The sequence below is a fragment of the Scardinius erythrophthalmus genome, assembly GCF_964197995.2.
Source record: "Scardinius erythrophthalmus genome assembly, chromosome: 18".
In the NCBI taxonomy this organism is placed as follows: domain Eukaryota; kingdom Metazoa; phylum Chordata; class Actinopteri; order Cypriniformes; family Leuciscidae; genus Scardinius; species Scardinius erythrophthalmus.
The window spans coordinates 8,972,160-8,999,363 of NC_138238.1; the positions used below are offsets into that span (position 1 = coordinate 8,972,160).

General features: G+C 38.3%; 5 protein-coding genes across 7 annotated transcripts in view; 3 read left to right on the forward strand and 2 right to left on the reverse strand.

The window, feature by feature from the left end:
* Positions 1-1,094, reverse strand: part of LOC308706657 (neurotrypsin) — a 41,726-nt gene extending 40,632 nt beyond the window's left edge. Inside the window, exon 1 of one of the 3 annotated variants that reach the window (XM_081392429.1) lies at positions 1,052-1,094. Coding sequence is in view for 1 of the 3 variants with exons in the window: in XM_081392431.1 (XP_081248557.1) it covers positions 1,052-1,054 (3 nt within the window). In the remaining 2 variants the exon portion in view is untranslated. Of the gene's footprint in view, positions 1-274; positions 534-1,051 lie in introns of those variants that run through there. The other 2 variants (XM_081392431.1, XM_081392430.1) reach the window with 2 other exon arrangements.
* Positions 703-5,018, forward strand: LOC308706659 (uncharacterized protein). The gene is made up of 4 exons (XM_081392433.1): positions 703-1,315; positions 2,661-3,347; positions 3,671-3,800; positions 3,890-5,018. Exons 2-4 carry the CDS (start codon positions 2,714-2,716, stop codon positions 4,299-4,301), a joined length of 1,176 nt encoding a protein of 391 aa, XP_081248559.1. The 5' UTR covers positions 703-1,315; positions 2,661-2,713; the 3' UTR covers positions 4,302-5,018.
* A 462-nt stretch (positions 5,019-5,480) lies between these two features.
* On the forward strand, positions 5,481-11,032 carry LOC308706662 (rap1 GTPase-GDP dissociation stimulator 1-B). Its single transcript, XM_081392436.1, has 5 exons — positions 5,481-5,836; positions 5,908-6,012; positions 7,914-8,036; positions 8,170-8,295; positions 9,196-11,032. Exons 1-5 carry the CDS (start codon positions 5,791-5,793, stop codon positions 9,669-9,671), a joined length of 876 nt encoding a protein of 291 aa, XP_081248562.1. The 5' UTR covers positions 5,481-5,790; the 3' UTR covers positions 9,672-11,032.
* Positions 11,033-11,042: 10 nt separating this feature from the next.
* On the reverse strand, positions 11,043-17,755 carry syt15 (synaptotagmin XV). Its single transcript, XM_081392432.1, has 8 exons — positions 17,525-17,755; positions 16,077-16,266; positions 15,133-15,275; positions 14,739-15,034; positions 13,368-13,538; positions 12,693-12,804; positions 12,430-12,609; positions 11,043-11,299 (listed from the first exon to the last, which is right to left on the reverse strand). Exons 1-8 carry the CDS (start codon positions 17,529-17,531, stop codon positions 11,151-11,153), a joined length of 1,248 nt encoding a protein of 415 aa, XP_081248558.1. The 5' UTR covers positions 17,532-17,755; the 3' UTR covers positions 11,043-11,150.
* Positions 17,756-19,668: 1,913 nt separating this feature from the next.
* On the forward strand, positions 19,669-26,518 carry LOC308706856 (uncharacterized protein; the record flags this gene model as incomplete). Its single annotated transcript, XM_081392722.1, has 2 exons — positions 19,669-19,859; positions 21,722-26,518. 2 exons carry the CDS (start codon positions 19,669-19,671, stop codon positions 23,136-23,138), a joined length of 1,608 nt encoding a protein of 535 aa, XP_081248848.1. The 3' UTR covers positions 23,139-26,518.
* Between the last annotated feature and the right edge of the window lie 686 nt (positions 26,519-27,204).

Sequence of the window (27,204 nt, forward strand, 5' to 3'; positions counted from 1 at the left end):
AAACATTGCGAATGCCTATTCAATTGCATTCATTTTTGCAGCGTATTCAAAATCTTTTTGCATCCACTCACAAGATCACCACAGAGGGCTTTTGTCTGCTGATCAAAGAAAAATAACAAACCCCTCCTCTAAAATAAGCTAAAACATCAGCTTCAAAAATGCATACAAAGTCTTTAATTTGATGCATGTAAACGTGCATGATTTATAGCCTGGGCATATAAAAGACCAAAAGTAATGAGTCCTGGCAGACCTTTGATTTATATGTCAATCTGACCTGACACGCCTGATGCAGAGGTTGCTGAAGGAGGAGATATTTGTGCTTTTCCAGCACATATTACACCCGTCTCTCCATCTCTGGTCCCCTTGCGCCTCCTGTGCTGACACTTCATTTGTGACCAATTGATAATGGGCAGATACATGAATTCTTTGTGTCATGAGGCAACAACAGAAAATGGAGAGACATCACCTCTCTTCCCATGGAAAAATCTCTAAACAAATACTCTCATTAATAGCTCCCTGGTCTCCTAAATCTCTCTTCCACTAGCAAGATTATCAAGATAATGGGTTTGGCTTTAATAATTAGCACTTAAGACTAATTGTCCAACTAGCTGAAATAGCAAATAAACATTGCAGCTTTGGGATGGGCAGCATCTAATGAGATCATTAGAGGTGGTGAAATAAAGCCATTTGAGAAGAAATACTGCCATCTAGTGCAGAAAACAAGTAGTGAACTGTATACAAAATAACATCCAGTGACCAAGAATGCGTTTCTGTGGTAAAGTTCCTATTACATTTAAGAAAAGCAAGCTGTGATCGATACACTGCAGTGCAAAGAAGCGAGCTATTATTTAAACATGGCAACTAATTTAATGTTTTTTTTTTACTGTTTAATGGAAATTAACCTTGACTTGATCGTATTTCATCACTTCTGATGACATTCACAGTTACACCAATTCAAATGCACTGCTTGCTTTTGTCAAAAACATTATGTAACAAACAGGGAGACACCTGGAAGCATTGTTCACGTCCTACCCATAGACTGTGGTCCTACCATTCTAAGCTCCGGATATTCCGCCTCTTTTCTCTGACGTAACATGACTTACACAGGTCTCCACGAATAAGCGCTTCCAGAGAACATGATTGACAGGAACATTGGCCAATGAGCGTACGACCTTTGGCAGCTATGGCGCCTGTGCCCCGTCTGCTGATTTGCAACCCGCCGAAATAGGATCGGTGAAGAAGGAGATCTTCGAGCGGTTCGCCATGGACTGTTCTAGGATCAGTAAGGTTTAAATACGACTCTAACCATTGAGCGGTAAGTAAGAATGCTGTCGGTAACTTGCGTCTGATTCAAGGTTAGCGTTCGTAACCAGAACAGTCCGAATAAAACGGTGGTTTGGACGCTTTTGAGAACATGAATACGGTGGAATATCAAGTTTCAAACATGATGGTGGCTTTGGCCTGTCCTACTGTTGATCAAAACAAGTAGATTATCATTCCTCTCAAAGTCAACACTGACTTATGCAGGCTTTATGTGTATAAGCTTTCTCTTATGTGAAGTAAACGCTACATTAAATCACATACTCATGCTTTATCAAATGCATGTGTTGCAGCCCAGTTTTATTTACCGGTTAGTTTTAATGTTCAATACTCAAGAGTGTTTGGAAAAGACATACCGCCGCGCGCTCACAAGCACGCGCTTCAAAGTTCAGCCGTCTCGCGCAGAGGTGACGCTGTCAAAAAAAAAAAAAAAAAGTAATGTGGGTCATGTTCTCAGACTTCTCACCTGTATATTTGACGAAATATATGATAATGTTGATGTTTTAAACCATCAATGTAACCGTAAGGTCAGGAGAAATTATATTTGTTCGGTCTCTCTTTTTTTCAGCAAGAGTTTTTTGGGTAGGGACAAAGCATGGAAAATGCAAAACAAATTTTGCATCAAATTAAAGAAAATATTGAATTTGTGCACTGGAAAAAGAAACAATTCTGCATTTGTTTACTATTTACGATTACGAATTAATTCACATTAAATAAATTAATACACATAAGAAGAATTGGGCTCTTTGCAAATCAAATTTCTTACATTTGCTAAAAAAAAATTTTTTTTTAAATATACATAAACCTTTGGAAAACATGTAAAAGCATTGACATTTAAGTAACTTATTTTTTTGTCCAGCAGCTAATGTTGTTAAAAAATGTAAACATCTTGTTCTTGCGGCATTGAAAAAAAATTATTTGACAAAATATAGAAATGTCTTAATGCTACCAAAAAGGCTATGAAATTGGCAAATTTAAATGACATTTATTTTTTCAATTTTCAATTTCAGTCAACACTGAATGAAAATTGACTATTTAGTTTACTTTCCTAATGCATGTTCCTAAATTTTTTGCATTTATAAAATTTCATCAAAAACGAGAAACTTTGCTCCACCTCTGAAAAACGTTCCTTTTCAGCTCTTATTTTCAACCCCTCACCATCTTTCATATACTTTTCTCAATCAAATCGATTGCTGTGAAAGTCTGCCCTTAATTTAGTCTGATTGAATATCCTATTTCACATCACATTACTTAAGTGTTTTATGTTGACCTGTTTGAAAAGTATACATAATATATCGGTTTATTTAACCACACATTCTTAATATTTTCTTTTTTGTTAGATACAAAGTTGCATTAATAAGCTGATGATCATTGTGCTGGTGAGAGGGAAAAGATGGATCCGTCTGCAGGTATGCACATGTCCGCTGTTCCCCAGAACAGCGATATCGTCCACGTCTCTGTCAGTAACCCCATTATAACCATGTATCAGCCGCAACCTCCAAACCTCGCACAGATCATCTCACAGCACGTGGTTCCTCAAGAAGTCTCCTGTCACGCTGTACCGCACACAGTCCCGTCGCACATCCACATGCCAACTCACATCCAGACTCAGTCACACATCAAGCCTGCTCCACATCTGCAGACCCCACAGCAATGCCACGTGGAAGCACAGGCTCATATTCCGACCCAAGGCCATGTGTCAACAGAAGGTCCGTCAGAAGGCCAGAGTGCTGCATCGTCTCAAGATGGTGCAGTGAACTCACTGCAGGTCCCTTTTGCAGAGGTAGCCTCCCTGCTGGACCCTAACATGAAGAGCTCAAAGGCTCGCAAGTACCAGATCCAATACGATGAGGTGAAGAGGAGATTGGAACCGCCTGAGAAGATGTCTCTCCGCTCTCTGGCTGCCTACACAAGAGTGAGTCGAGGTCCGGCTAGTAAGAAAACACTCTTAGAGTCCCTAAATGTCTTTGGACTGTCACCAAGCACCAACACAGCAGTGTCCAGTTCATTTTCCAAACTAACTGAAGGTAAGTCTGGACCATATACTTGAAAATATGAAAAATTCCTATTCAGAATTCCTGTTGTTCCAAACCTGTATGACTTTCTTTCTTCTGCAGAACATAAAAGAAGATAGTTTGAGGGGTTTTTTGCCCATTGTCTTTCATTGTATGGGCAAAAAAATGTGGTCTTTTATGTTCCGCAGATTAAATAGTAAGTCAGACAAGTTTGGAACAATATGATGGTGAGTAAATGATCACCAAATTTTCATTCCTTTTACACAAAACATGAAATGAATATAGATACTAGGTTATTAAGTGTACATAACTACATGCATTTGAATTATTTTCAGGTGACACAGCGGCCCTTTGCAAAGACATGAAGGATTTTGCACTGCAGTATGTCGATTATGAGAATATGGCTAAACAGTTGCTACCTGAAACAAACCAGGTGCAGCACTGGTCAAAAATCATTGAAACAAGGTAAAGTACTAGCAGGCCCGTAGAAAGAACAATAAATGGTTCTGCTTTGATCCAAAAAGTTATTTTGGTTGTTTTTTACCGTTAAACAGGAACTATCTCGAGGAGATGAGGAAGATTTTTAACGACCCCATGAATACCCGCTTGTTCTCCAATGTTACGCATGGGCTTGGTAACGGCATGATGGACGTGGCTCTCGATATCATAGATAACGTTATCGACCGACAAATCCGAATCCTCTCTGGGAATACGGACCCCAAACCCGAACTTCCAGTGAGAAGGATTCGGAAACGCAACCGCAAGCCCAAAGCTGCCACGGAAGACGGCAAACCTAAAGAAAAGGGCAAAAGGGGACGGAAGAAAGGAAAACAGATGCGGCTGGATTCTGTTGCTCCTGAGGTTCAACAGTCCACAGAGATGGAGAGCAGCGTGTTAACGCTAGTCTCTGTAGGATACGAAACCATTTCCAGTGGACTCAACCCCACCAATGCAGGTCTTGCGTAACGTCCCGTGCCTGAGAGGCACACAGAGACACTGTGAATTCTGAGTGCAAAAAAATTTTCATAGAAAATGTTAGTTTTATAAACGTTACACTTCTCTGAAGACTGATTATTTTCGATTTTTTCACTATAGTCAATCAAGAAAATATAATGGGTCTGAGAGGGTGTTCAACAGATGTTTTGATTTATATTTTACCAATCACATTTTGCTCTCAAACTTATGTTTTGTTGTTTGTGGTAAAAAAAAAACCCAGATGTACACAGAAAATGTATGCTATTAAAGTAGCATGCAAGCATTTTTTTTTTTTTCGAGCACTATGTTGTATTTTATCTCTTAAATGTTCTTTAATTCTGTTGTCTTACTATCTCTAAACTAAGAACATATCTTCTCTTGGACATTGTTTGATTTTCGGACTATTTATTTCCTTTTTCTGTTTGTGTCTGATCGTGTATGTGAACGACTGTAGCCTGTACTCGGTAAGTTTTGCAGATTGCTCATCATATGCTTGTATTAAAAGCATTACCTTTTTTAAGCAATTTTGTAATTTATCACTTTTTTTATTGCTTTGCAGAGAAAAGAAGTATTCACTCTAATGCAAATGGCTGAAATGTACAATATAAAATATATGAATTGCAATTTCAATTGCTCATAATTACGGTTAAGGATTTGAAAAAAACCTTAACCCTAAGTATTAAAATGATCTCGCACCCTTTGCCCATTATCCACCCATTATCTCACGTTACTTATCTCGCACCCTTTGTGCTACGGGCCGGAATGATACTTTAAATTGTGTGGGGTTTTGAGAATCAGCCAGTCTTACGATTTTCATTGAACAACGAAACATGGAAGAGCGGACACAATCCAGAAGCAGCCTTTTTGTTACCATTTATTGGTTTTATACATCCTCTCAAATATGAATAATAGCTAATTGTTTTGTTTTCAATTATGTTCAGTGCAACTGCTTTGTTATCTTTTGTGTTTCCTCAAAAGATTTCCCCCACAAAGCAGCTTTTCTGAATCCCTGGCAAGCATGCAGAGGAAATCCTCACCGTGGAGTCAGTTTTGTAGCTCAGCCAATGACATTGTTTGTCTGTTTGTTGTTCCACTCTCTCTTCTGCCCTCTAGGTGACATTTGATGTGAGCGTTATGCAGTTCACAGTGTCACCTACAGGCGGCCTGTCCACTGTGAGGCTTTTGTTAGAGGATTTGGAGTGCATTAGTGAAGGTCTCAATCAGAGCAGGCAATGGAGAGACAGGGATTGAAAGGAAGAAAATAAATGAGGGAGGGAGGAGTTTGTGTCACAGACAAACCCGACGGAGTGGAAAGAAACAAAGCAGGTGGGGGACACAAAAAAGGAGAAATACATACAGATACAAAGCAAGAGATGGAGCTGTGTGAGCTTTTAGAACAGAAACACAGTCTAGACTGTCCTAATCTGGGACACGAGCAGTGCTGAGAACTAAACGGGTCATCACAAACTCACACAGACATATGGACAAGATGGGGGCCAGTCGTCCACTGCCCAGCTCGCCCAAGGGTAAGTAACAGCAGACACAATAGAAACTGTATGAAGGATGTACATTTTGATACATTTTCTTTTCCTCTCAGATTCATTAAGTGTTGCAATAGAGGTCATCAGTGTGAGCACAGAACTTGTCGAGGAGGAACTAAAACCCTATTTGGAGACAATGCTGAATGTTGCCATTGAAAGAAGTGAGTATTTCATGTTTTTGTTATATATTAAAATTTTTTGATTATTTATTTGAGCTGGATCAAAAATGTACCTGTAGTTGTATTGGTGCACATGTCTAACTAAACACTTAAGTCATGTCTAAATAAACTTGAGAAAGAAGTGAGTCTTGTTTACCAAAAATCATGCCCTCTGAGCATTATACAGGATTTAATAATATTTTGTGACATTTATTTATACATTATGCCTTTATAAAGTAGTTTCATTAAAAGAAAGTAAAATGAAACTGTTGTCAATTATTATTATTATGAGCTTGTTTGAACTAGTTAGATGCAGAATGTGCCAGAACTTTGTGTGAGGTCTGAAAGCTGCTTAGTGTGTATTGTAATTACTCTTTGGCTTTAGACATCAGTGAGGCTACTATCACAGGTTATTATGCCTCTTTTTTGGAATGCTCGATTCTGATTGGTCAATCCCAACACTCTATGGTTATGTACTGAAATGATAGTGTCAGGTTTATTTTATGATTATTGACCAGCTCACTGTGCATTATCCCTTGCTTATCATAAATCATTTGGGCATAAGTGATAAAACATACTTACTATGTCAACGAGGGTGGCTGTGAGAAGGTACGAAAACAGAGACGCTCTAATCCGTGTTTGTCTTTGTGAGAGCCATTGAGTGACAGGAACGATTAGCCAGACTGTTCACTTGTACGCAAGCATCCAGATAGCCAGCTGTGAGCGACATCTGTAGTTTGTGGAAACATAATTTGTGTGAAAGTGCAAATGTTCACTCTGGGCAACTGGACAATGGTCTAGCTTGTTGGAAACAGTTGATGCAATTTGTTGGTCTTTCAGAGGGTTGGGTTTGTAATATATATAATACCATAAAAATGTTCGTCTCAGTAAAAAAAATTCAAATAAATTTTGGTTACACTTTATTTGAAGGTGTCCTTGTTACAGTGTAATTCTACATTAAGTACTGAGCAACATTATTAAACAACATGTTCTTACTATAGGGTTATGTTTAAGATTAAGGTTTTGGTTAGAATTAGTTGCATGCAATTATTATGTAACGTGTATTATGTATGTAACAAGTGCACTGTAAAATAAAGTGTTACCGAAAGTTTTAGTACTTTTAATTAACCAAGAGCTCATTAAAATAATAAAAAAAAACAGTTAATACATTTATTTTACAAAAGATTGTTCAAATAAATACTGTTCTTTTAAACTTTAACAAAAAAGTCATGAAAAAAAGTCATGTTTTCAACAAAAATGATGTTTTATTAACAAAGTTCGGGAGGAGCACGTTCAAATAATCAAGTAATCAATCAACTCATCAAACAATTACCATGTCTACCCTATCAGCATGAGAGGAAGCATATATATTCACTCTGTCAACTCATCTAACTTCCTTGACAGTTTTCAGCATCCCTCCACCACCCCGACTCCTCACTCTTGGCTTGTTCTTTCACAGCCAGGAATACGGGGGAGTACTCTGGGTTCGGGCCGAATACCGAGCCCGGAGCCCTCTCCTCGGACAGCACGCCAAATACGCATTTATTCTATCTGACTTATTTGTAAGTGTGAACTCGTGAAATATTGGTAATGGTAATAAGAACGGCTTCTTGAGCGCCAAATCAGCATATGATTTCTGAAGGATCATGTGACACTGAAGACTGGTTTAATGATGCTGAAAATTCAGCTTTACCATTGAATGAATAATTACATTAAATTATATTAAATTAGAAAACCGCTATTGTTTATTGTAATAATATTTCCAGAAATTACTATGTAACTGTAAGCAACCTTAGTGAGCATAAGTAATTAAGTTTAAAACAATAATGCATTTTACTGACCCCAAACATTTGAACAGTTGTGCATCTCGATTGTTTAGAATGAACGTATTTTCCCTGCCCTAGAGAAAGGCATATCCGAGCAGGTGGTAGAAAGCGGGATCCTCCCTGTTATGGCTCAGATTTTAAGAAGGAAAAGCACTCTCACTACTCACACTGCCAGACTAGTGGCTGAACTGGCCAGAGACGGTAAGAACAAATGTTTTATGTATACTGTTTTTGGGTTAATAAACATGTTTATGTTAATGTTTTCATTATCTAACTGTATACTTATAGTTGATGAGCTCTAAATCTGTTTGTTATTCTATAATTTCTTCTTTAGCTCCTGTGAGAGAGCAATGCTTTGAGACGGGCATTGTGTCTGCCCTTGTGACCTTACTGCTAAGCCAAGACCAGGACCTTCTCCTTCACGTTAGCCAGGCCATCGCCAGGATCTGCTATAACAGCAGTGAGTGGACCTGAACTTTTGCCCTTTTTTCTTCTAAACCATAGATTTTAAAAGCAGTACTGATGTGAAAGGGCATTAGTCATATTTCATTGAGTAAGACTCAGATTTTAATTAAATTTGAAGCACCCTTTCTGTGAATACAAAGGTATTGAACCCCAATTGATCTGTATGAGAGGCAGTTGTAGGATTTCAGCCTTGAACCTGAATCTGAGATGATGTGGCTCAGAAGAAAGAGTGGTTTCAGAAAATAGTTAACATTCAATACTTTTGAAAGTGTTTGAAAATGCATGTTTTTCAGTGGTAATGGTGTTTGTTTGTTTTTGCCTGCCTTTTGTAATGATTACACTGGAACAGATGGTGTTCACATAAGAGATAGAGAAGTGGAGCTTTCAAGAGCTGTGTGTGAACATTGCCGGATAATATTTAATGTCACAAACTGTAAAATACCTACTGGCAGGTTTCGGAGTGAAATAACCCTTAAATAGCTTGCGGCATCTGCTGTTTTCAGAGAACGTGAAGAAAGATCACACCAGATTTTTAAAGGGATACTGAAAAAAATAATCTTTTACTCGCCCTCATATCATTGACTTTCTTTCTTCTATGAAGCACAAAAGAAGAAATGGGTTCCCAATGTGTGTTTGTTTCCCAATGTTCTTCAAACACATTCTTTTGTGTTCCGCAGAAGAACGGAATGCTTACAGGTTTGGAACTAAGAGGAATGTTGACAGAATTTTCATTTTTGGGTGTATCCCTTTAAGAGGCTGGCAACTTCATTGCAGTTTTTTAGGAGGGCTAAGATGAAAAACAGTGAGCTGAGGCGCCCCTAAGTAGAGCTTAGCTCCATATATCTTGATGCTGACCCTGGAGTTTGAGATGTAAGTATGATTACTTTCTTGCCAGACTTGCAGCAAGAGCGATTCCTGAGGCTCGGAGCTGTCCCACGACTGGTGTCGGTTCTTCTCCAGCACAGTGGAAATGAGGCACTGCAGAGCTCTTGCCTTATGGCCCTCTGTAACCTGGCTGACATGGGTGAAGAGGACGGCTCCATGCTCTCCTGGGAGGAAGGGGCATATTTCGGCGAAGGGGAACGTGTGTTCCGTGGGACCTCGCGTTACTGTTTCGGCTTCTCTACGGCTGTGACGTTGGTCAGGCTGAAACAGTGGACTAACGGCCAGTACTCTGTGGCAGTAGAAGTGCTTCAAAGGTGCTCCACAATACTGTGGGGCGCAAAAAACGGTCACCAGACTGGACACCGCTTACCGAACTTTGCCCACCTGGGCAGCTGCCCTAAATTTTATAAAGTTATCAAATGCTCAGTGAAGAACATACCGAGAAACAGGAATCTGAGGGCAGCCGTGCTTCATACCCTCATGTGAGGCTACATCATAGTGCTTTTGGATTTATTAATAAGGTGGCCTAAACAGGTGATCTGGTGTTAACCACGTCCTGACATTTAAGGAGCTCATTTCAGCCATTTGTATTAGAGAATGGATCTGAAAGCGACAAGAAACATTGAATATTACCGCTCTTGGTTTCCTATTGCTAAGGGTACCAAATGAGTGCTAGAATCACAACCCAGGTCACAAGACACGCTGTGTCCAGGCAGTTTAAGTCTTAGATGCTGGCTGTAGAGCATGAGAACAGGTGGACGCCGATCTGCAATCTGCTAGCCTTTCTGAACTATGATTAGTCCATAAGAGGCCTTACAGTAGTGGATTATCCAAACCCAGTGTTCAGGGTCAGAGCAGCTACACTCACCCAGGTCACAATATGCAACCATGTTGCAAAATGCACCAAGGGAAATAGATTTATAGATGAAAATGGTGATTTATGTTTACATTTTTCCCACAGACATGGAAAAAGTTGAAATATTAAGGGAATAATAATATTGTGTGACTAGATTTTGCTTTTGTGTAGAGTAAAACTCGCTCAAGCTACACTACTGGTCAAAGATTTTGAAATGTCTTTGAAAGAAGTCTCTCCAAGTTTGCATATATTTGATTAAAAGTACAGTAAAAAAACAGTAATATTATTACAATTTAAAATAACGGATTTCTATTTGAAATTTTCAAATGTAATTTATTCCTGTGATGGCAATGCTGAATTTTCAGCATCATTACTCCAGTGTCGAATGATCCTTCAGAAATCATTATAATATGCTGATTCGCTGCTCAAGAAACATTTCAACTGTCAGTGTTGAAAATGGTGGAAACTCATATTATTATTATTTTTTTGAGGATTTTTTGATTAATAGAAAGTCAAAAGGAGCAGCATTTATTTCAAATAGAAAGCTTTGGTGACATTATAAATGTCGTTACTGTCACTTTTGATCAATTTAATGCATCATTCCTAGCTTTTAAACATACTGACCCCAATCTTTTGAACAGTTGTGTATGTCCAGTTTGTAAGTGAATCATTCTTTTGAAATGGCTCTTTTCAATGAATCAATCAAACTGAGCGATTCAATGGCGATCCCTGTGACCCTACATGGGTCAAGAGGTTTGGAGAATGGCTTTTAAACAAAATCCTTATCCATCATAAACAACTGGAAAGGTCATGGAAATGTATGGGTCAAGGTGCGGTAAGTGTGGGAACCTTGTGGTACAACTGGACTGTAATTTTACCTCCTGCATCGTCACACAAATCTTCTGATGGGACTGTTATTATTTTTAAATGACGTTATTACAAGCAAACTCATTCACAAATGTATGCTATCAATAAACCTTTTCTTTTAACTTTTTTTTATTCCATTTGATTTTTTGACATCAGCCTTGTTGTGAAAAAACACTTCCCCCTTAAATACAAGTCTACCATTCTTTTCAAAGAGAGGGAGGTTGGCATTGAGTGGATGTTGTTCAGTGAGGGCCCTGTACTGTGTCAGCGGATCCCAGTGGGTGCCATTGCCTGACCAGCTCCTGTGGTTTGCTGACCATGTCGTTCCAGTGTTCCAGCTCTCTTCCCCTTGCATACATGAACGGCCCAATGACCACAATCCCCAACGACACTGGCATTAAAGACAAAATAGAGTGACTCAGTAAAGATATAAAGGTGACTGACAATGGTGCATCAAAAATAGCAGATGTATGTCTTCAATTTTTTATTACATATATTATCAGTATAACAATTTCGGTGAAAAGTTCAATAAATTAATATGAACAAATAACAAATTTGTTTAATTAGTGACCTATAAATAGTGTAGAATTTTAAATGGGTTATTCATTTTACACCACAACATTTGTTTGTTTTAAATATTTCTGAAATGTACATTCTTCTTTGTTGTATCCAATATTTTTTGTAGTATCAATATGGTTATTTTTGTATTATTTATACTATGTTATTTTAATATTAATTTGATATCAGTTTTTTTTTCATATTTTCAGTTTTTGTTTAAATTTAGGTTTAATTTGTAGTAATGTTGTTGTTTTTATTCGTTTTTTTTGTTGTTTTTTTTTAAATATTACCATTTAGGTTTCATTTATTTTTATTCAGTTTTAGTTATAGTTCAGTTTTAGTTCTTATGTATGTCCACTTTGTAATTTTAGTGCTTCATCTAATATTTATCAAATGTTTTTTATCTAATATTTCAATTCACAAAAATCTTTCTATGGTTTTAGTTTTAGTTATCAATAATTTTCGAACATTTACATCTGTTCCCCCAATATTTTAATTTTAATACAATGTAAATGATATTATGCTAATTAATATAAATTATAAAATGAATATTAATATATTGTTTTGCATTCTGTTTTTTTCTGATAGTTCACCCGAAAATGGAAATTTTGTCATCATTTACTCAATCTCATGTTGTTCCAAACCTGTATGAGTTTCTTTCTTCTGTTCAACAGAAAGTTTAAAGAATGTTGGTAACCAGACATTTGACGACACCCATTGACTTCCATAGTATTTTTTCTCCTACTATGGAAATCATTGGGTGCCATCAACTTTCTGTCTGGTTACCAACATTCTTTAAAATATCTTCTTTTGTGTTCAGCAGAAGACAGACATTCATACAGGTTTGGAACAACATGAGGGTGAGGAGAATTTTATTTTTGGGTGAACTATCCCTTTAATAATAGCAGGAGAGTGCAGGTGAGTGGTGCCCTGTCGTCTTGGAAATGATTGCTTGACATTTACCAGGATCTTTTGTGCTGGGCTGCTGAAGCTGTAGAGTCAGAAAGGCTGTGTCCAGCTGAATGGGGAGGAGTCTGAAGGTGAGCCTCTCATTAAAGGATGGATCATTTCCTTTTGCCACAGATGTCCACTTGTTTCTCACCACCTGATTATGCATCTTTAGTGAAACCTGGGCACACACACCTGTACCATTCATTTTACACGTGAGTTAAAGGTGCGGAGACTTCTTGTAACAGCGTTGTATTCTTCACTGCTCTGTTTCTCACCTGCATCACTGGAACACTGCAACCCTCGTGCTCGTAAAACAACCACAGTGAGGCGGTGTAGGGACTGATTGTAGTTCAAAGACACCTGGATGTCACCATTTTTTGAGAGGGGCTACAACAGCAGAGAAAAACACACATTCAGTACGTTTAGTACAGCACACTTTCCCACAAAATGCTCAGAAATCAGATTAAAGTCATAATTCAGTGTTTCGCCCTTACTGTATGTCATTCCAAACCTGAATGGTTTTCTTTCTACTGTGTTCCACAGATGGAAATTATACAGGTTTGGAAAGACTTGAGGGTGAGTAAATGATGACAGAATGTTCATGTTCGAATGAATGGTTCACCCAAAAATATAAATTCTGTCATTATTTACTCACCCACAAATTGTTTCCTGTAAGTTTCTTTCTTCTGTTGAACACAAAAATATATATTTTTAAGAATGTGGATACCCTAACAGTTTCTGATCCCCATTGACTTCCATAGTATTTTTTTTTTTTTTTTCATATTATGGAAGTCAATGTCCCAACTTTTTGGTTACCCACATTCTTCAAAATATCTTCTTTTGTGAAAGAAATTCACACACGTTTAGAACAACTTGAGGGTGAGTGAATGATGACAGATTTTTCATTTTTGGGGTGAACTATTCCTTTAAGATCTCTTAAAGTATCATACTTGATCACTTTCATTGTCCAGATCCCTCCATTGCACTTCGCCTGCTGCCTCCTTTATTTCAGAATATCTGAGGGGGATCAGAATGTGACCCACTAGATGGTGCTTCTTCTGATGGTCCACAGTGTACATGCTCATATTCAGAGAGCACTGGTCAACACAGCCATTAGATACCTGTTACAAGGCATAGGAATCAGGTTATTTTGACCATACACTACCATCCAAAAGTTTAAGGGCGTTTTTCCCCCCAGCAAGGATTAATTAATTTGATCAGTAAAGACATTTATATTGTTACAAAAGCTTTTTTTTATTTCAAATTAATGTTGTTCTTTTGAACTTTCTATCCATCAAAGAATCCTGAAAAAATGGAAATAAAATTTCCACAAACATATTAAGCAGAACTGTTTTCAACATTGATAATAATACGAAATTTTATTTGAGCATAAAATCAGCATATTAGAATAATTTCTGAAGGATCGTGTGACACTGAAGACTGGGTTGATGGCTGCTGAAAATTCAGGTTTTCCATCACAGAAATAAATTGTATTTTAAAATATATGATTTTTTTTAATTGTAATATTTCACACAAAAAATTCTGATCAAATAAATGTAGCCTTGATGAGCATATGTGACTTCTTTCAAAAACTGAAAAATCTGGTAACACTTTACTTAAAGCCTTTATATATAATATATTATAAACGTATTTTTAATGCATTAAGCTTTGTAATGCACCTTATAATGTGTTGTATGGTCCCATGAATAATTGTAAACAGTTATAATACATTATTGTTACACCTTCAGAAAATATAATGTATAAAACACATGACAAACAACCAATTTCAGATGTAACCATGAATCTCTCCAAATATTATAATCCATTTTAAATTTGGCTGCAATTATTTATAAAAATATATCACTTACATTATGAATACCTTTACAGAGCGTTATACATTAAGTCTTATCTTAGTTAATTTTTAAATTTTATTATTATTATTATAATTATTATTATTATTATTATTTTATTTATTTTTTAACAAATTGGGGATTAAGTTGAAATGAATGTGTGTGGTAAAATCAACAGCTAAACTTGTATTGAACCCAGAACATTCCTCTAAGCGCTCTATTGTGAACCCTGCAAGCAACGGCCAATAGATGGAGACATCAACTATAAAATGTCTTCTCTATTTTCAAGAAGTTTCTCCATTTTTTAGAACAGAAATGTTTTTGAAAATGAATCCACAAACAAATCATGCAACGCTCGTCCAATTAAAGCACTTGAATCTTAATAGAATGAGGACAATTTTGCTGTTGTTTGTACCCACATCCAGAGAGACCATCTTAGATTGCTGATGTTCAACAGAAGAGACTCTCTACCTGAAACACAAAGGTGTCGTTGAACTGCGGATGACATCCTTTCCGCCGTGCTTTGGCCTGCCGGTGTCGTCGGTCGTCAGACGGCAACAGCTGCAGTTTGACCAGTGTGGCGTTACTCTGGCATCGAACAGGCAGGTTAGCGGCTCGGAGCAGAGACACCACCAGCTGCTCTCTCTCCTGCTGGTACCGCAGAGCGAACCACAGACGAACCGCTGAGCCGTTGGGAAGGGCCCATTCACTGGGTTCCTCTGGGAGCTGGTACAGGTCTGGCCTTATGGAGCCCAGGGGAAAACAACCTCAAAAACCACAGAGCAGAACGAAAGACTTTCTTTTTTATACTTTCTTTTTATCATAATTTCTGACATCTAATGCCTTTATTCCAGTCCTGACATACTCCCTACTGTCAGAGAGCCTCGCTGGCTGTGCAGGTCCGGATGGAGTTCCCATTCCTCAGTATACTCTCTTCCCTCTTTCCCCTCGTTAAATTGGGATGTTCTCTTGAATTGAGGAGGCACGACGAAAGGAACATCACCTGAGCTGTGAAAGTTCAAAGGTTATAAGAATGCACTTCAATCCATTACATGTCCGTATATATATATATACAGTGCTATGCATAAGTTTAGACACCCATGCTAAAGTTGACTAAAAAGAGGAATAAAAAATCATCTTTTGGAAATTGAACTTAATGCCTTAATTTAAAAAATTAGGAAAAATCCAACCTTTAAGGACACCAATTTTCTTTGTGAATGAATAATGTATCGTAAATAAATAAATGTTCTTCCTTGAAATACAGGGTGCATAAGTTTGGACACCCCTATGTTAAATTCCCATAGAGGCAGGCAGATTTTTATTTTTAAAGGCCAGTTACTTCATGGATCCAGGATACTATGCATCCTGATAAAGTTCCCTTGGCCTTTGGAATTAAAATAGCCGCACATCATCACATAGCCTTCACCATACCTAGAGATTGGCATGGAGTATTTTCCATAAGATCATCTCTCAATGCAAATCAAACCAGCTATTAGGCTAACTGAAATAAAACCATGCCAATCTCTAGGTACTGTATGGTGAAGGCTATGTGATGATGTGGGGCTATTTTAATTCCAAAGGCCAAGGGAACTTTATCAGGATGCATATCCTGGATCCATGAAGTAACTGGCCTTTAAAAATAAAAATTTCCAAGTTCAATTTCCAAAAGATGATTTTTTATTCCTCTTTTTAGTCAACTTTAGCATGGGTGTCTAAACTTATGCATAGCACTGTATATATATGCAATGAATGATACAGTATAAATCTTATATTATTGTCATTTCTAGACAAGCAACAACTGTTATTTACCCATAGCTGCTGCTCTCTGATGTCTGAAGCACTGGAGCGGTGCATCGTGGGATTGTGGGGGTGGTTGGTGTCAGTCCCCTGTAGAGTGTTTGAGTTCGCCTCTTCCTCCACAGTAGATAGACTGATAGGCCGAACAGCAACAGGAACAGAAATGCTCCTGACAGTCCACAAGCCAGTGCTACAAGTGGATCTAATGTCACAGACACGGAATAAACTCAAAGCTGACGGTCACCCTCACCTCTCACTCAGTGTTTCATACAACAGAGAACATGGCTTTGCATTAACTAAACCTGCTGTGTGACACCATTAGACAGTCTCTTTCTCTCATGCCTTTTAAATAGACGTGTCAAGTGTCTTGTGTCAACACACGTTAGTGGAGACCTGCATGCAAGAGGTGGAGCACATTGTGTTTCTGCTGCTCAAGAAGCACAGTATTTCTAGAAAAACAACCTGTTTTCTCCTTTATTTTAAGGGAGTTACTGCAGCCACCTTAAGGAATCCAGTGCAGGTGAACCAGAACTTTGTAACAGGTATAGTAGTTGATTTAATACAGCTCATCATTCAGAAATTAAAATTAAAACTTACATGGAATAATGAATTATATATTAAAATGTAAAATATATTTAAATTAAAAATATTTAAATAAAATAATACCATAATGTTAAGCTTGTTTGCTTACTTTTAAATTTAGTCAGTGCTAACCTTTTTTAAATGTTCATAGTAAGTCGTCATAGTGACCCAAAATTAAAATTATGTCATAATTTACTCAACCTCATGTCATTCCAAATCTGTATTACTTTCTTCTGTGAAACATAAGAAGATATTTTGTCTCCATAAAATGAAAGTCAGTGGGGTCTGATGTTTTGGACCCCATTGACTTTCATTGTAAGACAAATCTATTCTTCAAAACATCTTTTTTTTGTGTTCAAATGATGACAGAATCTTAATTTTTGAGTTAACTATCCATTTAAATAAGAATTTGCCATTTATGATACTAACTGATATCTGTAAGCTAAAAGGGTGAACTATATATTCATTTAAGTGTACATATTTACAATTGAACATTCTAATGCCTCACTGGTCAATAATTGTTCAATTGCACATGAAGATTATTAGTGTACAGGGGGTCAACCATATGTTCAGCAGCGTCTAATGGCATATCACATTATCAAACAGAAATACATGTCGCTATGACAGACCTAAACCATCATGTCTGGAAGAAAAAAGCTTTGGTGCAACTAACATACATAGTACATAATAATAACATGTCTGGCGCAACTTATTTTAGGTCACATTAGATGACAGAGCACTGATCAAATATTTGCAGCCTGGTAAAACAAACAATGTATGTTTGTCTTAAAGATCCACTATCACATAGTATTATATCTGTGTAAAATAGGTCTCAAGTATATGGTTTGTACAACTGTTTCCAATAATCCTCTACTCACCAGCCATGGATGGCCACAGTCTGTCTAACTCCTAACTGAATAAAGTGTCTTGCTCTCTCCAATAAAATCACCAATCAGCGGTTTCCCATTTTGCCCAGAGGCCGTCTCATTGGCACTCTTCCTGATGTCCCATTGAGAGTAAGCTGTGGCTTCTGACAGCCTGGTCACCCTACAGGAGAATACTACAGTCTCCCTGAGGCTTCCCAGGTTAGTTAATCAACACCGTACACTGGTTTAAGCAGGTGACCGATATGTGCTCTGCCAGTCGCAGTATTTATTTCCAAACAAACACAAAACCTTGATGCAGTGCAGTGAGCATACACATAGCACACTACATGGACTTCCAACCTAAAGAGCTATTGTGGCAATTGTTTAAAGCTAGTTCGGATTTTTTTATTTTAACATGTGGATGTTACTATTACTTTATGGAACCACCACAGGGCTCATAGACTGTGGTTTAATAACTACAGATTGAATGTTATGGTGTCCACAAGAGCCTAGTTTGCATTCACTAAGTGTTAATGAATAACTCATGGACAACAGGGGAAGTTTATCAAGGCTGTGATCAGGCAACACGTCTGCTGTTCCCACAATACAGCTAAATGTAGTTAACACGCATTAGATTGCAATAAAAACTTACTGTAAACTCATCTCAGATTTCCTACATAGAGGAAATCTAATTTAATTTAGTAAATTCCATTAAATTTGTATGTGTTCAAGTGAATATATAATGTATGAATATATAACTAGCTAGCAACAGTGCATGTTAGCACTACTCCAATATATTTGCGTCCGAAATCGCATACTTCCCTACTATATAGAATGTGAAAATAATATGTGACAAAAAAAAAAGTATGTCCGAAGCAAAAAGTACCCAGTTAAGTGTGAAAGTGTGCTTACGATGGACACTTTACTGTCCCATGACGCCACAGGAGAGGATTTGTGAATGGGAGTGAAGCGACACAACTGGTACGTCACATGATAATGACAATATGGCAAATGTAGTACGTCAATATAACCGTCATACTATAAAATACATACTATTCTTAATGCTCGCAAAGCTTTGCAGTAGCTGGCTCCAGGTTATGGAACAAATTGCCGTCATCTATCAAAACAGCGTCCACAGTGTCTGAGTTTAGAAGTCTATTTGTACTCTTGTGCCTTTAATGTATTGTGAATGTTTATTTTAATTTTGGGGATGGAACTAGATATTTCTTGTACAGCACTTTGGTCAACCAAGGTTGTTTTAAATGTGCTTTATAAATAGATAAAGTAAAAAAAAAAAAAAAAAAGTAAGTATTTATTCAAAATAAGTACCTACTAAAGTGAGTTTGCGATTTTGGACGCAGCATCATGTAATCATGTAGATACATCATGTAATCTATTCCCATGCAAAGCATGCTGGGAACCCAAACCAGTTTGACTTTATGTCAACAAAGATTTGTTATGTAGTCCCAACAAATGGATTTTAGCAAATACACCTTTAAAACTGATTTAAAATAACAACAAATAGACAGATTCTGTGTTATTATGCCAACACAATGTCCTTACTGCAAAAGGTTCCAAATGTCTCTGTAAAGAGGGAAAAAAACATTTAGGTTTGTTCAACTCAGCATGTTTATACACAAAACAGCATGTCATGATTTTCTTTTTGCTTTACCTTTGAACTAGAATTATTATGGAACAGGTAATCTGTGAGATTGCAATGACAAGTATATGAACAGGTGAATCAGATAGATGAGTCACAGACATATATCATAATGGTTTCCCAGCACCACAAGAGACTGTTTTCATTGTTCCCATGACAACTTAAAAAAAAGGCATGATGAAAATTCATCGGGCTCCTATTGACCATGGCTGTTTCTATAGCAACAGGAAGAGAGAGAATGGATGAGTAAGAGGCAGGAGCTACGTGTGTGTGAGAGAATGAACATGTTATGTGTGAGAAAGGGTATTTATTATATTGATTCGCAAGGATATCTGATTTCCTTTTCTAACAACTCAATAGAATCTACATGTAACCCCATCCCTCACTTCATACACACACTTTCACACAATTCCACCCCCCTCCATTGGGCATACAGTGCTTCTTGGCTACCCACCATTTCTGTCTGTGTGTCTTTGCACCTCCTCCCCCCTCCACCATGGATTTCCTCTCAGAGAGGGAGTGTGTGGTGTGTAATCAGCTGACAACAACTGATAATCCAGCAACACACCCACTCTGTCCTGTTCACTTAGAGTGGAGCGAGAGAGCACAAGTGGAGGAGAGAAAAGAAGTGAAGGAGGCGGAAGCTGTCTGGACTGAGGGGAAGGAGACGAGAGGAGGAAGTGGGAGGTATGTACATGTGTGTGTGTGTGTGTGTGTGTGGAGGGAGGGAGGTTGTTGATTTACCTGTGGCCATGAGGGAAACCGTAGCTGTGTCTTTATGAAGTAAGTGCTGCTTAGTGTGAAAGGAATGGTTTTTAAAAAGGGGGGGGACTGAAGGTGACAAGGAAGAAAAGACAAAGGATGGCACAGGGCCTTGATTGGACCATGTATACTTGCTAGAAAAACCAAAAGGTGAGATCTTTCTTGTTTGATTTTCTTGTATGGGATGAGAGGTTCATTCAGTGTTTATATTTGCATGTGTGTAAGAGTGTGTCCCAGTCTGAAGCTAGTACGGATGGGTGGAGGTTAGCTTGTGGGTTGAGGTGGAAGAGGAGGGTTAACAGTGAACACCTTGTCTGTTATTTTTAGATGCAGTTGGAAGATAAGTATTTTGTTCTCCCATGATAACAGGAGAGATAACATCTGTCATTATGCTAGAGTCACAGTCATTTGTACAGGTTATTTTCATGGTCTGCTTTATTGTTGTTATTATTATTGAAACACTCTGGTAATGATCAGTATTAAATAGTGTGAAATAACTGTAATAACAGTATTAACACTTGTTGCAATATAGTGCCACCCTTTAGATACAAAACAAAAGTGTAGGCCTATACTTTATTATTTTATGAGTGATCTATTAATATTTGTGGATTTGATTTCGTTTGTGAGCTGGATGCTGAACACTGGCTTTAGCACACATGGGCTTTAGATCTTCTGCTCCCATAGAATCAAACAACTTTTCGTGAGAACATGTTGTCTGAATTATAGACACAAACACAATGGATCAGAGATTTATAAGCTTTGTGAATGTTGCGTGTTCCAATTCTGCAGAAATCTGCTGAGCTTTCTTCCGAGTCCTGCATATGCAGATTCTGTGTGGGCATCCTTGGAAGTTACATTTATATGGTATGATTCAACTATTAGTCACAGATGGCCTAGTCATTAAGTATCCACAAAGATAACATAGAGGTTGCAAGTTTATTTCTGAGTTAAACTCCAGAAAGTTCTGAAATGCCTTTGAGGCACTTAACCTCCGGTTGCTTCAAAGAACATTCCCTGCACTTAGTCTACTGCTTTAAAACAGTGGCACCTCAATAGCAAGTAACAAATAATTCTGAATTAACGTGTGCCTTGAATAGCCTTCACAGATTAGAGTATGAGTGTGTTGTATTTTGGATTCAGCAGTATGTTTGTGCTGACAGTAGGGAGTGACAGACCCAAAAGTCTGGGCTAGTGGCTAAAGTGTGATGTAAACATGAACAGACCTGACGCACATTCACTCTGTGCTCTCGAGAGTTCATAAAAATGAGAAATACTCTCACAGTAATGATTTGAGGTCCAATATACCATGAAGTATAGGACAGTTTGCAACATTAAACCCCCTGTCCTTTTTGAACCATGTGGTGTGGAATTGGCCACCTGTGCTAGAGCCCCATTTGGATTAATGTCCTTCTGAGAGAAGCTGAGAAATCCATGTTGTAGCTAATGATCTTAAGACTTAAATTGGGTTTATCCATCTGTAATCTGGCCAATTATCTAGGGAGAGATACCTAGACATCACTCTGTCCTATTCACTTTAATTTAGTAAGGACAAAAGAAATCTCAGCTTTATACCGTAAAAGTAAACGTTTAAGGGTCATGCAGATTAATCAGAAATTCAATGGATTGTCTTGTAGACAACTAAAGAGAGGAAGAATTGGTGTGCCTCTTCTAACGTAAGAAACGTTTAATCGTTTAAAATATATAGTGTAAATTAATACGTTTTAAATCATTAATATTAATTATACTTTTTATACTTAGTTGTATCATTGTCTGTCTTTCTTTACCAGTAGATATTACACTATGGAGGAAGGACAACGACCTACATCTGAGATCTACCTCCCAAGCATCAGCCTTGGATCTGTTGATGCCGAAGCAGTGGAGGACTATGAGCTGCCAACCATTTCTTTATCCAAAAGCTCCGTAGAAATGGTGAGTGGACCTCCTCAACGAATGGAGCTGGCATGGTATCGTCAGAATTTGCGCAAGAGTGTCAGCAGTTCAGCATGCAGTCAAAGGCCTATCAGTCTGGGTGGACCAGCGGCTGGAGTTCCTGTGAACGTTTGTGACCATGAACAGGGGAGCTTGCGCAGTGGCAACAGCACCCCTGAGACTGTAATCTGGCATGGAGGAACTGCAAAATCCTGGAGCTTCATGGAGGACTCCCCTAGAAGGACTCCAACGCAGGATCTATTCCTGGGGCAAAATCAGGTCCATAGTGGTGTGAATTGTGTTACACACTCACCATCCACAAATAGAGATTTAAGGATGAAGGGTCTGGTTTGCAGGGAGGGATGTTGTCGATGTTATGGACCTGCAGAGAACCTGACAGGATGCAGCTGTTGCAGAGTGGCTTGCAGAATGAGTTCTTCAGGTCTGAGCAACAGCTTCGCACCACAGGGAGTGAATACAGAAGACCATGCTCAGAGCAACTGTGAAGGCCATCATTTAACTGCATGCCATAGATCTACCTGTTCTGGTCACATGATGAACACTGCCTGTTTGAGAAATGCTTGCAGTGTTGTTCCATGCCCTGGACATTTGATATCTCGGCCACCGTGTGCAGGAAACCCCTGTGCAGGACAAAGATCACTTCTTCATTCAGGCTTGCTTGGTTTTCCACCACTTGTGTCATCTGTCAGCGAGACCAGACTTGACAGCCGGAGTACAGGCCATTGCTGTGGATCCGAGATAAGGGGGCAGAACTCCTCCTGCCTTAGAATAGACCGGACAGGTCAGACTGGTCTTAACAGGACAGTCAAAGATGCCACGACCATGACATCTGACCATGAAATCAGAGATATTGGTGTGCAGACCATGTCTGATTCCCTTGTTTCCCCTCTTTCTCACATGTTTCCTGAAATTAGTCTGAGAGACGATTCTACCTCGGATGCACCTTTGACAATAGAGCACATGTGTCATAGGACCCCTGTAAAGGAGGTGGAATGGGATGCTGAGGGTATGACCTGGGAGGTGTATGGTGCAGCTGTGGACCCTGAAGAGCTTGGCTTGGCAATCCAAAGGCATCTGGAAATTCAAATCAAAGAGACTGCAGCCGCTGCAGCTGTGGCTGCTCAAACGGAAGACTCCACAGACAATACCAGCAGCCTGGCACTGCAGTCCACGCGACGAAAGAAGAGTGAAGGCATTATAAAAACACTGCGCAGTTCTGCATGTTGCGCTAACCCCAGTACTGTGGGAGACTAAAGCAACTAGTGCAGGGCCAGAGCTTGCCTTATCGGTATGTGGGTGCCTCGGTTAGGCGTAAGGTATAGAAACGGTACAACTTTTGCTGCAAGGTGGAAATGGATGGAAAATGGCTAATCTAGAGCTAATTGTCCTTCAAATAATATATCTAAATATTCCAAAGCCTTGTCTGCTTAGCTATCAAAGCCCCACTATTGGATCAGTAAAGTGGTAATGTTCAGAGAAATACTGAAAGCTCATGTTGCACAGAGCTACCATTTAAAGGGGTCATAGACTGGACTATTTTATAATGTTTCCTGGGGTGCCCTTATAATGTTAGTATCATTTTAACATAAAAAAATTGTCATAATTTATAAATAAAAGGCATTTTTCCAAGCCTGATTTTAGCCTCTGATTTGAACGCTCTGTTTTAGGGGGCGTGTCTTCTGTGAGTGTAAACGCCCACTGCTGTGATTGGCTGACATGTTTGCATATGAAATAGCTAGTATTACATGTGGAACTCTCTCTAAAACTTTTACTACGTTTTTACTATTACAGCTATCGAGATTAAGGAATCGTGAAAAGTATTCCCATCACATGAAAGGTTGCAGTGATGAGTATTGAGCAGATGACAGACAGTCTGTTGATCGCGTATGAAAAGATCTTATCATTGCAACGCAATTTCGGCACTCTCACAAATGCTTTCACCAGAGGTGTAAAGTCCAAAGTCTGTTTGCAAAGCCTGCGCCGAAATTTACCAAATAATCCACAGTGAAATACACCGAATACAAACAAATAATCCACTGCTGAGACATTCACATTGTTGGGAAAAATAACCCACCGTCCTAGCATTAGGATCGTTTGGAAGGTAATGGTATTATTGATCCTGTATCGATCTTTTCTCATTCTCATGTCACTGTTCACTAATGCTCCAGTGGGCGGGGCCAAAGCTGCCCATTGACGTCACAAGTCTCCACTTTTTAGATCCTGTCGTTTGCTGGCCTTGGTTTCAATAAAAGCAGTTTTTGGAAGAACAAGAAAGTTTTGAGTTTTGAAACTTACAGAGTATTTTTATAGTATAATGAACTCTTAACTGTCAAAGGATCAAGGAACATTTGAATTCTCTGTCTATGACCCCTTTAAAGTTTACAGATAACAGTGTGTTTCCATCTATCTTCACACATGGCCTTGGCATCTTTTGGATGCCCTTTTTGGCCAAAAATTATGATTTTGGTGAGCACTGAGTATTAGCAATTTTGAAACCGCTAATTATAGGCTAAATGTGTCTGTTGTGCTTGTTGGATTTTGAAAAGCAAATAGCAGATTAATGAGCATCAGCTAGGGCTACGTTAAAGTTAATGGAGCTCTCGTACACCCTGAAACGCTTCCTGGAGCAAGATCCGAAGGCTAGTTCTATAGTCTATGATTAAGATGGATTTAGATCTCTTTGTTTTCTGATCTCACAGATTCATGGTGTTAAACCATTTGTAGTCAAATACAAGCTACAGCTCTCACTCTCTTTTTTGTTGTTGTTGTCTTTTGTCTTGATGTAAATGGTGATTGGTAATGTTTTGGCCTGGTGGGTTAGAGTGAGCTCTAGGCCAGAATCAATGCACAGTGCTAAAAATATGAAAGGTAGGGTAGACAATTACGGAGTGGCTAGCAATAGCAAGCTAGCCCTGAAAGCATAAGATCCCACCCTCTCTTCAAAGCATCTCCAAAGCCAAAACTCCTCTAAAACACACAGCCAGAGCAGAGTTTTCAAAGCGTTACAAGAGACTGCATTAAATTACCTTATACCACCTGGATCACCATTACTTGTACCACCTGACTACAGCAGATTTATTATGTCATTGATAGTGTTACCATAGAAACATATAAATCAGAGTCTGAGGACGTGAACCACTCTGAGTAGAATGTCACGGGTGGCCATCTCTTAGTTACGGTAGTTATGCTGTGAACACAGCATAAGTTTATTTGTTTTGGTTCAGGAGGAACTGTAACTGTCTCAGTGACTGCGTGTCTACAAGTCTGCATAGCCTCGTGAAACTTGCTGATGATGTGTTGTCTGCACAAGCAGGGTGCGTGGAGATATGGAAATACATATGTGGTTGCAATTTATTGTACAGTATGTGCACTTACGTGTACTTACAGTGTACTTAACTAAGAAAGTAGTGGGCAATACAAGGTAACTACATGGGTCAAGGTTAGGTTTAGGGCTAAGTTCAGGTAATTATTATAATGTACATGTGGAACTGGACTGTAAAATGAAGTGCTACCTCATACGTTAACAGGTAGGACATCCTATCATTGCATTCGGACCGAATGCAATGTTTGGACAAACATTTTTTGGTCTCGAGACTTCCACAGAAGATAAATGTAAATGAGAGATAAATGAGAGTTTCAACCAGTATAACAAAAAGTGAAAAACATTCCCTACCCTATGAGGTTTGTGGGTGTGTGTTCTTATCAAACCTTCCTGTAGCTCAAACAGTAGAGCGTTGAGGGTATGGGTTTGATTCCCAGAGAAAGCAAGAACTGATAAGATTGTAAAATGTGTACCTTGAAATGCAATGCAAGTCACTTTGGATAAAAGAGTCTGCTAAATGCATAAATGTAAAACCTACTCATGATTAGTAAATATAGATTCAGTGTTCCCACACTTCTGAAACTAAGTCCCAGTTCTATGCCCAGGGACAATCTCAATAAATTAAAACATGTACACTTGGAATTTGGTGCCAAAATCTTTCCGCTATTTTCATGTCACAATTTAATAAATCATTGTTGTTTTTTTGTGGTTGTGTCCTATTCAGAACCTGTGCAAGGACAAAGATAATTTGACATTTTCACATAATTTTACATGTTCATAAATACTTTTTTGTCATGTAATATCACAAAACGGTTTGTTCATTATAATGTTAAAATATTCAAGTTTAATTGCTTCATTTCACATTAAGTAAGAGTTTTACTGTTTTTTATGTACATCATGATCACATGTGCTATATCAAAACTATAGCATATACAGAATCAGTCATGATTTTGTGAAAGTTAGGGATTGTAATTAGAGCAATCTCTGTCTGTAATGTTTAGATTATGTTCATTTAAATAGCATGGATGGACCTTATTGTATGTAAGTAAATGTGTATCTAGAATCTCTGACCAAATTAACAGTATGTGCTGCACAAACTGCTTTTGTTTTTCTTTGCCAAAGCAATGTTTTCTTTTTCTCTTTTTTTGGACCAGAGCATTGTGATTTAACATAATATAGATATTACTGAATCAACACCTTACAGTATGATGAAAACAAGCTTTCTATAGGCTTTCTACAGCAACAACTACACTAATGTGTTTTAATATTGAGAATAGTGAATGTCTTGAAAAGTATGAGCAACAATAAAACATTTGGCAAACAATATTCAGTGTCTTTTATTTTGATTAATTTATTTCGAGATTCCTCGTTGGCTTGCTGGCAATGGGATTTCTCTTTGTTTGTGAAGATCATGGAAAAGAGAGGGACATGAGAACATGTCAGAAGGTCCTGCTAAACTTGGTGAACTGTGTTCCAGTAGATTGCCCTGGACATTTCCATGGCTCTTTCATTGTAACTTTGACCAATTGGATGAGCAGGCACATTCCCTGGTATTGACTGTCCTGTCCCTGAGCAGGTGATCCCTTTTTGGAATAAATACAACAGGTGAGCAGGGACACATCCTAAACAAGAATAATAAAACTCCATTCAGCCTGAATATAGTTTCATGCATATAGTAATTAACATCTCAGCATCTCCTGTCTTAAAATCTGCTCCACCAGAACAAACAACTTTGAAATTCAGTAGGTTTCACAGGCCTAATTGTATATCTACATTTTGCTTCTTATGCCCTCTGCTGGTATGAGAAACATGATCACATTGCTATTAAATCATGCAAACTATACTGTATAAATCTTCCATCCTTTACTACCTTGAACTCGTGGAAGTTTAGCTAAAGCTATAGGCTAAGAATAAGACTAATTATAAAGTCTATTAAGTAAATGAAGTGGTGGTTTAAGGTCCAGCTGAAAAGTGATGTCTATCCGCAAAGTTCAGGCT

Excerpts from the sequence above, each read along its gene's own strand:
- LOC308706662 (XM_081392436.1), top strand. The coding sequence starts at position 5,791 with ATGGACAAGATGGGGGCCAGTCGTCCACTGCCCAGCTCGCCCAAGG. Across the intron at positions 5,837-5,907 it reads ACTGCCCAGCTCGCCCAAGG|ATTCATTAAGTGTTGCAATA; the intron begins GTAAGTAACAGC and ends TTTTCCTCTCAG. Across the intron at positions 6,013-7,913 it reads GAATGTTGCCATTGAAAGAA|AGAAAGGCATATCCGAGCAG; the intron begins GTGAGTATTTCA and ends TCCCTGCCCTAG.
- LOC308706659 (XM_081392433.1), top strand. The coding sequence starts at position 2,714 with ATGGATCCGTCTGCAGGTATGCACATGTCCGCTGTTCCCCAGAACAGC. Across the intron at positions 3,348-3,670 it reads ATTTTCCAAACTAACTGAAG|GTGACACAGCGGCCCTTTGC; the intron begins GTAAGTCTGGAC and ends AATTATTTTCAG. Across the intron at positions 3,801-3,889 it reads TCAAAAATCATTGAAACAAG|GAACTATCTCGAGGAGATGA; the intron begins GTAAAGTACTAG and ends ACCGTTAAACAG.
- syt15 (XM_081392432.1), bottom strand. Across the intron at positions 15,276-16,076 it reads TCAGAGAGCAGCAGCTATGG|CTCAGGTGATGTTCCTTTCG; the intron begins GTAAATAACAGT and ends GAACTTTCACAG. Across the intron at positions 12,805-13,367 it reads TGGACAATGAAAGTGATCAA|CCCCTCTCAAAAAATGGTGA; the intron begins GTATGATACTTT and ends CTGCTGTTGTAG.